General features: G+C 47.2%; 1 protein-coding gene across 1 annotated transcript in view; it reads right to left on the reverse strand.

Moving 5' to 3' along the window:
* Positions 1-11,880, reverse strand: part of PFKFB4 (6-phosphofructo-2-kinase/fructose-2,6-biphosphatase 4) — a 118,670-nt gene extending 106,790 nt beyond the window's left edge. The window contains exon 1 of the mRNA XM_068251977.1: positions 11,726-11,880. Within this exon, the coding sequence (XP_068108078.1) occupies positions 11,726-11,771 (46 nt within the window). The 5' untranslated portion in view covers positions 11,772-11,880. The remainder of the gene's footprint in view (positions 1-11,725) is intronic.
* Between the last annotated feature and the right edge of the window lie 3,830 nt (positions 11,881-15,710).

Raw genomic sequence — 15,710 nt, forward strand, 5'->3', positions numbered from 1 at the left:
TTGTTACACAATATGCATAACAGTAATGTGCATCCAACTATACACATTATATTGACATGAAGTGAATTCTTATATAAATACATGCATTACAACTGCAGTAATACAAGATTTGTAAGGTAGAAGGGAATGGCAGTGCTTCCAAACAGACGCTGCACCTGATTGACTTGACTACATGCACAAGTATGCAGAGCTTGATTAACGGGCAGATTACACACCTTGCATTCAAAACAGGTACAGTAAAAGGCGGGCATTAGCTTCAGCATAAATTATCCCTAATAGACTCTCCCACGACGGTGACATGCCCCCACGGGAGAGACCTAACCACTAATCTAACAGTGAAGCATATGCAAACACTAATCTAAAGTTAAAAACATAATTCTTACCTGGTGCTGCTAGCCATAAATGGTATACACATTCTTGCTACTCTGATAAGGCATGTTAACTTTGCTGTCTGGTCTCCCTATGACCCGAACAGCCCCACTGCAGTCCATCATGAATGCGGCAGCCAGAATTATCCACTCCTTCCACCGCTCCACCACGGCAGATCCCCTCCTAGAATCCCTCCACTGGCTTCCTATCCAGTCCAGAATCAGATTCAAGATACTGTGTCGGACCTACAAATCTGTCCACAAAACCTGTCCAACCTACATTTCCGATCTTACTCAGAGGTACACACCTAGCCGCTCACTCCGCTCTTCCAATGAACTTCGCCTAACCGCCCTCCGCATCACCCAGTCCCATGCATGCCTCCAGGACTTCTCAAGAGCTGCTCCAACACTATGGAACTCCCTACCTCCACCCATTAGGGCAGCCCCCTCCTTCAACATCTTCAAGAAAGCCCTCAAAACTCACCTTTTCACTCTGGCCTACCACCCCTCACAAGTGCTCTAAACCCGCAGCTGAACTCTGGTCCCCTACCTTTCGTGTCCTTACCTCTCCCTCTAGATTGTAAGCCTTTGGGCAGGGTCCTCCTCCTTTTGTGTCCGATCTGATCATGCGCCTCCATTACTGTGCACCCATGCTATGCATCTGAGTGAACCTAACTGGCCTAATCTCCATGCTCCCCAACAGTGACTGACTAAGCATTACCTGGTACTCATACTGTGCTGTGTGATCTGGTCTTTCTTGTATTCCTGTATTGTCATATTGCTGTATGTCACCCTTAAATATTGTCTGTAACCTAAATTAATGTCCAGCGCTGCGTAATATGTTGGCGCTTTATAAATACAATAAATAAATAAGGTGTGATATCTTTGATAAGGTGTGATATTTGAGTTATCACAGTTTAGTGAAACAAGCCCCTAGTGGGAATGGGCCCTCACAGTCAGATACCACAGGACACTTACAGGTCTGGATGAGTCAGGCAAGGGTGACTATACTTGGCAGGTTATTTTACCTTCTGGCCAATCAGTGTTTATTGTACACAGTCATTAGTGGCACAATCTATGCGGACATGATATTTCCTAAACAGTATTATGTTCTTTTATGGTTACACTTTACCACCTGGTTTGTTTGTGGAAAGCTTCCCAATCTGTGCCAGTTACAGCAGGCATTTCAGCATTGCCAGTTACAACAGGCATTTGGGCATTACTGCGACAGGATGAAGTACTTTGTGAACCAGTCACATGATCTCCTTCAGGTAAATCTGACAGACGCGGCCTTAAACAAAAACAAAAAAAAAAAAAAAGAGGAGTTAAGTTTTCTAAATGTAGAATGCCATCTCCCTCTGGGCTTCCCATCTGTCAGCCAGCCAAGCGCTTCTGTTCCTATTAAAGGGAAGGTTCAGGGACTAACAAAAAAAAATAAAATAAAAATAAAAATAAAATCCATATCCGCTTACCTGGGGCTTCCTCCAGCTCGTGGCAGGCAGGAGGTGCCCTTGGCGCCGCTCCGCAGGCTCCCGGTGGTCTCCGGTGGCCGACCCGGCCAGGCTTTTTCTGTGCTCCATTGTGCGTTTCACGCCGGCGCACTGACATCATCGGACGTCCTCCGGGCTGTACTGCGCAGGCTCAGAGCCTGCGAAGCGCCGCCGAGGGCACCTCCTGCCTGCCACGGGCTGGAGGAAGCCCCCAGGTAAGTGGATATGGATTTTTTATTTTTTTTTTGTTAGTCCCTGAACCTTCCCTTTAAGGAAGAAGAATGGAGAGGATTTGCAAACGCACCACCCGCTACTCTGGGGGAAACAAAAAGCAACTAGCCAGGGCAATCCAACTTCTCTGAACACTTCCCACTCATGGCGGTTCACCTGACATCTGTAAAAGCTTGCCTGGGTAACAGCCATGTCATGTCTATGGCTACACTAAAGATAAACTCTACCTTTACCTCCAAAGCCAGAAGCTACTTGATTAGTCATTTTCAGAACTGGATAAAAAGGATATTCCCAGGAGCCACACCACCTGCAGCCAGAACTAACCTTTTTTTTACTATATTGGAGTAACCAAGCAGCTCGGGGTGACCCAAACCACTAGGAATGTATAGGGGGATAAAAGACCGAAAAGCCCGCCAACTAATAAGCAATGCTTGGAGTGATTTGCCTTCTTAAAACAGAAGGAAATCTGCAATAATTCAGTTATAAGTGAACACTTTTGGTTACCCACAATGCCCCACTACTGAATATGCAAATTATCCCTTTTCACCCTTGTAAGCAAAGCTCACATCCAGAACCGCTGGTGTATAGCAAGCCTATAGCTTTAAATATTACACAGCCACACCAACCCCACACGCCCACCCCACACAGGTATTCTGGTCCAGATAGCAACTATCTGGATTCACCCGAATTCGGATTTGAGCATCCCTGCTTCTGAGTGTTCAGGGCCTTGGCCCACCAAAGAAGTTCAGTGTACATACTAAAGTGATATATCCAGAGGTTGTCAAGCAAAGTAAGGACATACAGTGGCTTGCAAAAGTATTTGGCCCCCCTTTGAAGTTTTCCACATTTTGTCACATTACTGCCACAAACATGAATCAATTCTATTAGAATTCCACATGAAAGACCAACACAAAGTGGTGTACACATGAGAAGTGGAACGAAAATCATACATCATTCCAAACATTTTTTAGAAGTAAGTAACTGCAAAGTGGGGTGTGCGTAATTATTCAGTCCCCTTTGGTCTGAGTGCAGTCAGTTCCCAGTAGACATTGCCTGATTAGTGCTAATGACTAAATAGAGTGCACCTGTGTGTAATCTAATGTCAGTACAAAATACAGCTGCTCTGTGATGGCCTCAGAGGTTGTCTAATGGCCCATACTCACGGGCTACAATTGTCGCCGCAACATGCGGCACGCGCGTGTTGCGGCGACAGGTCGCCCGTGAGTATGCGGTGTTGCCCGGGCGCGCACTCCGAACTGTCGCCCGTCGATGATGTCGCCAGGCGATTGCCGTGGTCAATCGCCTGGCAACAGTCGACCCCGCACCTCCGCCGCAACTGTCGCTAGTCCGCGTGAGTACGCGGACTAGCGACAGCAACATAATTGTAAATAGACGGTGCTTCCAGCGGGGGGGGAGGGACAACAGCGACAGCTTCTGCCGCATCAGTTGCCAGGTCCCTCCGCCGTGTGTATGCGGAGGGACCTGGCGACGAGCTGTCGCCAGCATGTCGCGCACACGCTCCCGTGTGCTAGCGACATGCCAAATTGTAGCCCGTGAGTATGGGCCATAAGAGAATATTGGGAGCAACAACACCGTGAAGTCCAAAGAACACACCAGACAGGTCAGGGATCAAGTTATTGAGAAATTTAAAGCAGGCTTAGGCTACAAAAAGATTTCCAAAGCCTTGAACATCCCATGGAGCACTGTTCAAGCGATCATTCAGAAATGGAAGGAGTATGGCACAACTATAAACCTACCAAGACAAGGCCGTCCACCTAAACTCACAGGCCGAACAAGGGGAGCGCTGATCAGAAATGCAGTCAAGAGTCCCATGGTGACTCTGGACGAGCTGCAGAGATCTACAGCTCAGGTGGGGGAATCTGTCCATAGGACAACTATTAGTCATGCACTGCACAAAGTTGGCCTTTATGGAAGAGAGGCAAGAAGAAAGGCATTGTTAACAGAAAAGCATAAGAAGTCCTGTTTGCAGTTTGCCACAAGCCATGTGGGGGACACAGCAAACATGTGGAAGAAGGTGCTCTGGTCAGATGAGACCAAAATGGAACTTTTTGGCCAAAATGCAAAACGCTATGTGTGGCGGAAAACTAACACTGCACATCACTCTGAACACACCATCCCCACTGTCAAATATGGTGGTGGCAGCATCATGCTCGGGGGGTGCATCTCTTCAGCAGGGACAGGGAAGCTGGTCAGAGTTATTGGGAAGATGGATGGAGCCAAATACAGGGCAAACTTGGAAGAAAACCTCTTGGAGTCTGTAAAAGACTTGAGACTGGGGCGGAGGTTCACCTTCCAGCAGGACAACGACCCTAAACATAAAGCCAGGGCAACAATGGGATGGTTTAAAACAAAACATATCCATGTGTTAGAGTTTGAGAACCCTGCCATTAACGGTGCGAGAATGGATAAAGTTTATATTTTCCCAGTAAAATTTGTTTTCGGCTCTGCCCACTTTTTGTAACCTGGACACAAAGTCACTCAATGACCAAGTTTGTGAGCTTTCAGGTTCCTGGCATCAAAAATGTGTGAATGGAAGCAGTTTATCCACCAAGGAAATCTGATTGGCTGTTTGTGGCCCCGCCCTTTAGTGAATTTGGACAGTAGAAGGCTGGGGATAGTAAATGTAGTAGAAGTTTTGGGAGAGGTGTATGAAGCAGACACCATGTATCCAGGTGAGCACAACACATAACAGATACAATGTTGCAGATGACAGAAGGTTGGGGTAGTGATGGAGGCATGGCGCGTGTAGTAGAATGGTGCTGGAGGCATGGCGCGTGTAGTAGAATGGTGCTGGAGGCATGGCGCATGTAGTAGAATGGTGCATGTAGCATGGTTGCAGTAGAGTAGAGGATACAGAGGACAGCAGGCAGCCCCCCATTAGCATCAGTATGAGGATAGTGTAGTAGAAGGCAGGTAGAACTTTGTATGGAAGATGCTAGAGTTAGTAGAGTGGGGGGGGGGGGGGGGGCATGGTGTCTGTAGGATGGGGATGGCATGTCTCTGTACAGCAGCCCTCCAGTAGCAGCAGCAGCATCAGGTTGGGGATAGTGTAGTAGAAGGCAGGGAGTGCTGTGTATGGAAGATGCTGGAGGTAGTAGATTCCTTACTACCTGGGATGATATGTTCTGGGGGGCTCCCGTCCCCCCTGCACACCTGGGCAGAGCTACAAACAGCCAACCAGATTTCACCCATTCAGGTCAATGGAAAAAAATAATACCTTTTTTTGTATAGCGCATTTTCTCCTGTCGGACTCAAAGCGATTGAGAGGCAGACACTAGAGCGCACTCAGTAGGCAGTACCAGTGTTAGGGAGTCTTGCCCAAGGTCTCCTTACTGAATAGGTACTGGCTTACTGAACAGGCAGAGCTGAGATTTGAACCCAGGTCTCCTGTGTCAGAGACAGAGCCCTTAACCATTACACTATAAAGGGCTGCCATTCTCACAGTAATCAAGCCAGAGTCCCCACACTTGACATAGTTGGTCACTTGGTGACCGAGGTTACAAATCCAGGAAGAGTGGGTGGAGCATAAAACAGCCAATCAAATTTCAGCCATTCATTTTGAATGGGAAAATGTAAACTGCAGCCATTTTTAGACTGTTAATGGCAGGGTTCTCAAACTTGCCACACTTGGTCACTGGGTGACTGAGATTAATATTCAGGAAAGTGGGTGGAGCCTACAACAGCCAATCAAAATTCACCAATTTTCAAGGGGAATATTTAAATTGCTGCCATTCTTACACTGTTAATGGCAGAGGCTTCAAACTTGCTACAGTCGGTCTTTGTGAGACTGGGGTCCAAATTCACTAAAGGGGAGGGGCCACAAACAGCCAATCAGATTTCCTTGGTGGATAAACTGCTTCCATTCACACATTTTTTGATGCCAGGAACCTGAAAGCTCACAAACTTGGTCATTGCGTGACTGTGTGTCCAGGTTACAAAAAGTGGGCAGAGCCAAAAACAAATTTTACTGGGAAACTATAAACTTTATCCATTCTCACACTGTTAATGGCAGGGTTTTCAAACTTTGCACAGTTGGTCACTGGGTGAATGAGATTAAAATTTTGGAAGATAGGTGGAGCCTACAACAGCCAATAAAAATTCACCTTTCGATTTTCAAAGGGAATATTTAAGCTGCTACCTTTCTTATACTGTTAATAGCAGATGCCTCAAACCTGGTACAGTTGGTCACTGGGTGATAAGGATTCAAATTCAGAAAAGAGGCGGAGCCACAAACAGCCAATCAGATTTGTTTATTTTTCAATGGGAATATACAAAGTATTGATACCAAGGACCCCAAAGCTGATAAACTTGATAATTGAGTGACTGTATGTCAAGGTTAGAAAAAGTGGGCGACACCATCAACTTAATATTTTACATGGCAAGGTTCTCAAACTTGACACAATTGGCCACTGGGTGACTGGGATTAATATTCAGAAATGTGGGTGGAGCCTAAAACAGCCAATCAAAATTCACCTATTGATTTTCAAGGGGAATATTTACATTGCTACCATTCTTACACTGTTAATGGCAAAGGCCTCAAACCTGATACAGTCAGTTATTGTGTGACTGGGGTCCAAATTCACTAAAGGGGGTGGAGCCACAAACAGCCAATCAGATTTTTTTAGATTGATTTCTGCCATTCTGTTATTGGCAGGGTTCTCAAACTTGACACAGTTGGCCACTGGGTGACTGGGACTAATACAGTTAGTACAGTTAGTCATTGGGGTTCAAATACAGAAAAGGGGACAGAGCCACAAACAGTTTAATTTCTTGGGAAAATACAAATTGATGCCAAGGACCCCAAAGCTCACAAACTTGGTCATTGACTGACTGTGTGTCCAGGTTACAAAAAGTGGGCAGAGCCAAAACCAAATTTCACTGGGAAAATGTAGACTGCAGTCATTCTTACACTGTTAATGGCAGGGTTCTCAAACTTTGCCCAGATGGACACTGGGTGACTGAGATTAATATTCAGGGAAGTGGGTGGAGCCTATAATAGCCAATCAAAATTCACCTGATGATTTTCAAGAGGAATATTTAAATTGCTGCCATTTTTACACTGGTAATAGCAGATGCCTCAAACCTGCTACAGTTGGTCATTGGGTGACTGGGGTTCAAATGCTGGAGAGGGGGTGAAGCCACAAACAGCCAATCTGATTTGTTTAATTTCTATGGGAATATACAAATTATTGATGCCAAGGACCCCAAAGCTCACAAACTTGGTCATTGAGTGTTTGTGCGTTAGGGTTAGAAAAAGTGGGCGGAACCAACACCAGTCAAATACATACACAGGCAACGCCAGGTTATCAGTGGGTGGAGACAAATACAAATTTTACTGGGAAAATGTAAACTGCAGCCATTCTTACACTGTTAATGGCAGGGTTCTCAAACTTTGCACAGTTGGACACTCAGTGAATGGGATTAATATTGAGAAAAGTGGGTGCAGCTTACAAAAGTGAATAAAGCTTCACCTATTGCTTTTCAAGGGAATATTTAATTGCTACCATTCTTGCACTGTTAATGGCACAGGCCTCAAACCTGGTACAGTTGTTCATTGTGTCACTGGGGTTCAAATTCAGAAAAGGGGGTGGAGCCACAAACAGCCCATCAGATTTTTTTTCATTTCAATGCAAATTATTGTTGCCAAAGACCACAAAGCTCACAAACTTGGTCATTGAGTGTTTGTGTGTTAGGGCTAGAAAAAGTATGCGGAGCCAACACCAGCCAAATAAATACCTGGGCAACGCCGGGCAATCAGCTAGTATTTATAACAGTTCTAATTTTGTTTAATCAGTCCACAGAACACTACCACAAAAGTTTTGGGATAGTGTTCTGTGGACTGATGAAACAAAATTAGAACTGTTTGGGCCCATGGATTAACGCTATGTTTGGAGGAGGAAGAACAAGGCCTATGAAGAAAAGAACACCTCGCCTACTGTGAAGCATGGCGGGGGCGGGGGGGCAATCATGCTTTGGGGCTGTTTTGCTTCTGCAGGTACAGGGAAGCTTCAGCATGTGCAAGGTACCATGAATTCTCTTCAGTACCAGGAGATATTGGATGAAAATGTGATGCAGTCCATCACAAACCTGAGGCTTGGGAGACGTTGGACCTTTCAACAGGACAATGACCCCAAGCACACCTCCAAGTCCACAAGAGCATGGTTGCAGAATAAAGGCTGGAACATTTTGGAGTGGCCATCGCAGTCAACAGACTTAAATCTGATTGAGAACCTGAGTCTGGCGGGACTTAAAGAAAGCAGTTGCAGCGTGCAAGCCTAAGAATGTGACTGAACTGGAGGCTTTTGCCCATGAAGAATGGGCTAAGATACCCGTAGATCACTGCAAGACACTTGTGTCAAGCTATGCTTCACGTGTAAAAGCTGTTATAACTGGAAAAGGATGCTGTACTAAGTACTAAGAATGAATGCCACTTGGGGGTTGAATAAAACTGATAATGATGTGAGCACAGAAAAGACATTTGTGGTTATTTCATTATAAAATGTTATGTTATATTTGTCTGACTTACAAGTGCCTCTTTGATTCAATCGTAAACAAGATGACTGAAATGATCAAAATCAATGTCAAACTGGCCAAAACACTCAATTTCAGTGGGGGTTGAATAATTTTCATCACAACTGTATGTATGTCTCTGTACAGCAGCCTTCCTATACCAGTAGCATCAGGCTGGGGATATAGTAGAAGGCAGGCAGTATATAGAAGATGCTGGAGGTAGTAGAGTAGGCGCTCTGCTTGCTATAACTGAATTGCTGGAGTAACTTTACCGAAGATGGGAGGGACTCACTAGACTATATCCGCCAACAGACGGCAGTTCACAAGGATACTGGCTTTGAGAAAGACGTCCGCAGACCGTCGAAACGCGTCAGCCCTGCAGTATACCTTCCCGGAGTCTTAAGTTGCATAAGGAACCCCATCACATAGGTCGCTTACGCTTGAGACAATCTTTATTCATCTCTCCAATAAGTGCAGCAGACTGGTCTCCAAGCAACCGTAGACGCAGGCAATAGGTGACGTCACCGGAAGTGAACCAGCCGCCACCCGGAAGCACTACATCTCACTATCGTAGACACGTAGTGACGAACGGGAGACGAAAGTTATTGTAAGTCATTGAGCTGCCGGCCGGAGCTCTGACCCCAGGAATCGAACGTTTTGCCGCAACCCCGCATCACTCAAGAGGGGAGTGTGAGTACATTTGTAATCCACACGGAAAGCTATTTTAATTTCAGATCAAAATACCGGCATAATACCGGAATAGACTTTGAAGGAGTGAACGCCTTGACCTTTATCCCTCTATATCATCGATCAGATAGAGATATTAACCAATAGGACTGAGGAAAAGGGGATTCCCCTATTTGGTTACACACAGTCAAAATCTCCGCACCATCAAACCAGTAACCCATTTGGGAAGATAAAGGGAAGCTATAATAGACTGGCAAGATCTACAGAGAAGGACTGTGCATAGCAACATAAGCCTTTCTCCATACAGTCATCCCTCAATACTATAGTTATCTTTCTCACAATTAATTTATTACAATCTATATGTCCCCAAATTGGTTGACACATAGAACAACCATATCCCCCCCCCCCCCTCCCCCTTTTTTGTACACATTGGATGGTCTGGGTATGTGTGAGTGTATGAGCGTGACATTCATTATAGCGGTTGATTGAAAATGCAAATACTGGTAATAACTATTGTTTTATAGTATTTTATGTGGAAATTTTATCTATATATCTTTTGTATATGCTTTCTGTATTAATAAATGTATGCAAATTTATGCATGTTTTACATTTTAATCAGGTGTATAAGCACCAATTATTATTGACGATTCAGACCGGTGGAACTATATAGACCCAGCGCAACTGGCTTTTCTGTTTATAAATAATACTTTTCTTTTGTGTGGGATAGTGGGTTCCCTCATATGACTAGTTAGCCGCGGGTGAAATGAGCCTCTAGGTAACCTACAAAAGCGCCCTCCATCCTTTGGGAACATTTTGGAGTGGCCATCGCAGTCACCAGACTTAAATCCAATTGAGAACCTGAGTCTGGCGGGACTTAGGCCTCTTGCACACTGCACGCGATTCAGATTCAGATTCCGCTTTTTAATCTGTTTTTACTTCCGATTCATATTCAGATTTGCAGTTTGCTCCCTGCACACTGCAAATCTGAATCTGAATCGGAGGTAAAAAACTGATTAAAAAGCGGAATCTGAATCTGATTTGCTTGCAGTGTGCAAGAGGACTTAAAGAAAGCAGTTGCAGCGCGCAAGCCTAAGAATGTGACTGAACTGGAGGCTTTTGCCCATGAAGAATGGGCTAAGATACCCGTAGATCGCTGCAAGACACTTGTGTCAAGCTATGCTTCACGTGTAAAAGCTGTTATAACTGGAAAAGGATGTTGTACTAAGTACTAAGAATGAATGTCACTTGGGAGTTGAATAAAACTGATAATGATGTGAGCACAGAAAAGACATTTGTGGTTATTTCATTATAAATGCTATGTTATATTTGTCTGACTTACAAGTGCCTCTTTGATTCAATTGTAAACATGAAATGATCAAAATCAATGTCAAACCGGCCAAAACACTCAATTTCAGTGGAGGTTGAATAATTTCCATCACAACTGTATGTATGTCTCTGTACAGCAGCCTTCCAATACCAGTAGCATCAGGCTGGGGATATAGTAGAAGGCAGGCAGTATATAGAAGATGCTGGAGGTAGTAGAGTAGTGATGGAGGCATGGTTGTAGTATATGGTGTATGGACTTGACAGAAGGCTGGAAATAGTGCAGTAGACTGGGAGGTAGTATATGGAGGATGCAGAGTAACAGGCTGGAGATGGTGCATGTAGTAGAATAGTGATGGAGGCATGCTTGTAGTGTATCAGGATGGAGGTAGTTTATGGAGGGTGCACAGTAGCAGGCTGGGTACAGTGTATCTAGTAGGTGTATGAAGTCAGACACATGAATGTATCCAGGTGAGCAGAACATATCATAGATACAATATTGCAGCCAGTAGCAGGCTGGGGATAATGCAGTAGAAGGCAGGGAGTATATGGAAGATGCTGGAAGTAGTGTAGTAGGCTGTATGGAGTAGGATGCAGGTAGTATATGGGGTATGGGGACAGTAATAGACTGGGGATAGTGTAGTAGAATAGTGATGGAGGTATGGTTGTAATGTATTAGGAGGTAGTATATGGAGGATGCACAGTAGCAGGCTGGGGACAGTGTAGTAGTATGGGGCATGCTGTATGGAGACAGATCAGGCTAGGGTGGGCAGTGATAGAGGCATGGGGGGGTATATTATGCTGTATGTAGCAGCAGCATCATGTAATAGGATGGGGCATGTTGTATGGAGATGACAGCAGGAAGCATCAGGTAGGGAAATGGGGATAGTGTAGTAGAAGGCAGGTAGGTAGTACTGTATATGGAAGATGCTGAATGTAGTAGAGTAGTGGGGGGGGGGGGGGGCATGGTGTATGTAGTAGGCTGTAGATGTAGATGGCAGGTCTCTGTACAGCATCATCAGCCAGCATCCCCCCCCCCAGCAGCATCATCAGGCAGCATGCCGCCCCGCACGTACACACATTTGCCTCTCCTACCTCTCTTGCCCCAGCTCTGGCCGCCGTGTCCGGTGTTGCCCCGCATGCTGGCACAGCTCGGGGTTATCTCCGCTGTCAGAGGACCGGAGACTTCATGCTGCGCGGGGATCCCCTCCTTATACTGCTCCCCCACCGGGGACCCGAGGAATGCTGCGCCGCGTCACTCCCAGGGGCGGGGCTACTGCACGGCGCGCGGCTACAGGACAGCAGGGAGAGGGGGCGGAGATTCCGGCACCGGGGGCGTGGCCAGCTCTGTTTACATGGAAAACCATAGTGCTGCTGAGCCTGACTGGTTCTTCTCGCCTCACACTAGAGATGGGAAGTTCGGATCTTTTCAATGATCCGGATGATTCGAATCGGATCATTGAAGAGATCCGGATCTTTGATCCGAATCTCGGATCATTTTACTACAGGAAGCATTCGGGGGTGAAATGAACAGCAGGACAGGTCTGTGGACAGGAGAAGGGGAGGGAGTGGACACACAGAGAAGGGGAGAAGATGGACAGAGGGCAGGGAGTGGACAGAGAAGGGGAGGGGGGAGGACACACAGAGAAGGGGAGAAGATGGACAGAGGGCAGGGAGTGGACAGAGAAGGGGAGGGGGGAGGACACACAGAGAAGGGGAGAAGATGGACAGAGGGCAGGGAGTGGACAGAGAAGGGAGGAGGGACGAGCAGAGAGCAGAAATGTTTGCACACAATACCCACATGCTGCAATCATTATGCTTTACATATATTTCACCTACATGTTCATCTGTACACTTTGAAAGAAAAGGTCGCACAGTGAAAGAAAGCATTCCCAGAAGATAAGTGCAGCTGTTTAGTGCCGAGTGCAGGAGGATTATATTGCCTTTCAATCACACTGTCTGCAAAGTTACTGAGCTGTGCTGAGCCAAAAGCTTCCCATGTGTTCACTGTGCAGCACTACGGAACAGCCAGCCTATAATGGGCAGCACATTGCAGCCAGTATGTGTGCTCTACACATATCTGGCAGTGGCACCGATGTCCCCTCTCTGGGCTCTATTCATAAAAAAGTTGTTGCGAGAAAACTCCTGGAGGTAAAATACCGCAGCGGTATTTTACACTTCTGGGTGGTCATTCAAAGAAATCTTGAAAGCTGCGATGCAAGAGCGGAGATCTCCCGCTGAAAGCTGGCGGTAAGCTGTCGGAAGGCATGCGGAAACACTTCAGCCGGCAGAGTCCCTCCGTGCACTGCTCTCTCTGGGAGGTCTGTCCCATTCACTTGTATGTAATCCGCAAAATCAGAGGAAGCGGTATTTCCCGTCCACATACCGCTTCCTCTAATCTTTATGAATGGCCATTTTGTTACTTTTTTCTAGATTAATCTAGAAAAACACTGGAGAAGGCGGAAATGTCTCGCTCTGCTGGGGGATTGTAGATTTTCATGCGGGAACAGCTTTTTTGAATGCCCACTTTGCTAAATGGACGGGAAAATCCGCTGTTTTGAGCGGAAAACTTGCGGGAAGGTTTTATGAATAGAGCCCTCTCTCATCTACCTGTCTCCCTGCAAGGCTGCCTCCCATCCAACAGAGCGATCCATCTCAGCTCTGCTTCCAGGACCCCGCTGCCCGCTGAGAGGGGGCGTGTCGCTCCTGGCCCCGCCCCTTTTGCGATCCGAATCGTTCATTTTGATGATTCCGATGATCGACTCATAAAATAGATTCGGATCAAAGATCCGAATCGTTCATGATCCGGACAACACTACCTCACACTGCTGCCTGTCTATTCCTCACTGCTGTCTATATACCCACACTGCTGCCTGTCTGTATCTCTCACACTGCTGCCTGTCTGTATCCCCCCACTGCTGCCTGTCTGTATCCCTCCCACTGCTGCCTGTCTGTATCTCTCACACTGCTGCCTGTCTGTATCTCTCACACTGTTGCCTGTCTGTATCTCTCACACTGCTGCCTGTCTGTATCCCCCCACTGCTGCCTGTCTGTATCCCTCCCACTGCTGCCTGTCTGTATCCCTCCCACTGCTGCCTGTTTGTATCCCTCACACTGCTGCCTGTCTGTATCCCTCACACTGCTGCCTGGCTGTATCTCTCACACTGCTGCCTGTCTGTATCTCTCACACTGCTGCTTGTCTGTATCCCCCCACTGCTGCCTGTCTGTATCCCTCCCACTGCTGCCTGTCTGTATCTCTCACACTGCTGCCTGTCTGTATCTCTCACACTGTTGCCTGTCTGTATCTCTCACATTGCTGCCTGTCTGTATCCCTCACACTGCTGCCTCAGTCACACCTTATACTGCTGCCTGTCTGCCTACTGTATACTATATCCCCATACTGCTACCTCACACTGCTGCCTGGCTGCATGTATTCCCATACTGCTATACCTCACCTCACGCTGCTGCCTGTCTGTATCTCTCACACTGCTGCTGTCTGTATCTCTCACACTGCTGCCTGTCTGTATCTCTCACACTGCTACCTGTCTGTATCCCTCACTGCCTGTCTGTATCTCTCACACTGCTGCCTGTCTGTATCCCCCACACTGCTGCCTGTCTGTATCTCTCACACTTCTGCCTGTCTGTATCTCTCACACTTCTGCCTGTCTGTATCCCTAACACTGCTGCCTGTCTGTATCCCTCACACTGCTGCCTGTCTGTATCTTTCACACTGCTGCCTGTCTGTATCCCTCACACTGCTACCTGTCTGTATCCCTCACTGCCTGTCTTTATCTCTCACACTGCTGCCTGTCTGTATCCCCCACACTGCTGCCTGTCTGTATCTCTCACACTGCTGCTTGTTTGTATCTCTCACACTGCTGCCTGCCTGTATCCCTCACACTGCTACCTGTCTGTATCCCTCACACTGCTACCTGTCTGTATCCCTCACTGCCTGTCTTTATCTCTCACACTGCTGCCTGTCTGTATCCCCCACACTGCTGCCTGTCTGTATCTCTCACACTCTTGCTTGTTTGTATCTCTCACACTGCTGCCTGCCTGTATCCCTCACACTGCTGCCTGCCTGTATCCCTCACACTGCTGCCTGCCTGTATCCCTCACTGCCTGTCTGTATCTCTCACACTGCTGCCTGTCTGTATCCCTCACACTGCTGCCTGTCTGTATCCCTCACACTGCTGCCTGTCTGTATCTCTTACACTGCTGCCTGTCTGTATCCCTCACGCTTCTGCCTGTCTGTATCCCTCACACTGCTGCCTGTCTGTATCTCTCACACTACTGCCTGTCTGTATCCCTCACACTGCTGCCTGTCTGTATCCCTCACACTGCTTCCTGTCTGTATCCCTCACACTGCTGCCTGTCTGTATCTCTCACACTGCTGCCTGTCTGTATCCCTCACACTGCTGCCTGTCTCTATCTCTCACACTGCTGCCTGTCTGTATCCCTCACACTGCTGCCTGTCTGTATCTCTCACACTGCTGCCTGTCTGTATCCCCACTGCTGCCTGTCTGTATCCCTCACACTGCTGCCTGTTTGTATCTCCACTGCTGCCTGTCTGTATCAGTCACACTGCTGCCTGTCTGTATCCCCACTGTTGCCTGTCTGTATCTCTCACACTGCTGCCTGTCTGTATCCCTCACACTGCTGCCTGTCTGTATCCCTCACACTGCTGCCTGTCTGTATCTCTCACACTGCTGCCTGTCTGTATCCCTCACACTGCTGCCTGTCTCTATCTCTCACACTGCTGCCTGTCTGTATCCCTCACACTGCTGCCTGTCTGTATCTCTCACACTGCTGCCTGTCTGTATCCCCACTGCTGCCTGTCTGTATCCCTCACACTGCTGCCTGTCTGTATCCCCACTGCTGCCTGTCTGTATCAGTCACACTGCTGCCTGTCTGTATCCCCACTGCTGCCTGTCTGTATCTCTCACACTGCTGCCTGTCTGTATCCCTAACACTGCTGCCTGTCTGTATCCCTCACACTGCTGCCTGTCTGTATCTTTCACACTGCTGCCTGTCTGTATCCCTCACACTGCTACCTGTCTGTATCCCTCACTGCCTGTCT

Source organism: Hyperolius riggenbachi, chromosome 9 (assembly GCF_040937935.1).
Source record: "Hyperolius riggenbachi isolate aHypRig1 chromosome 9, aHypRig1.pri, whole genome shotgun sequence".
Taxonomy (NCBI): domain Eukaryota; kingdom Metazoa; phylum Chordata; class Amphibia; order Anura; family Hyperoliidae; genus Hyperolius; species Hyperolius riggenbachi.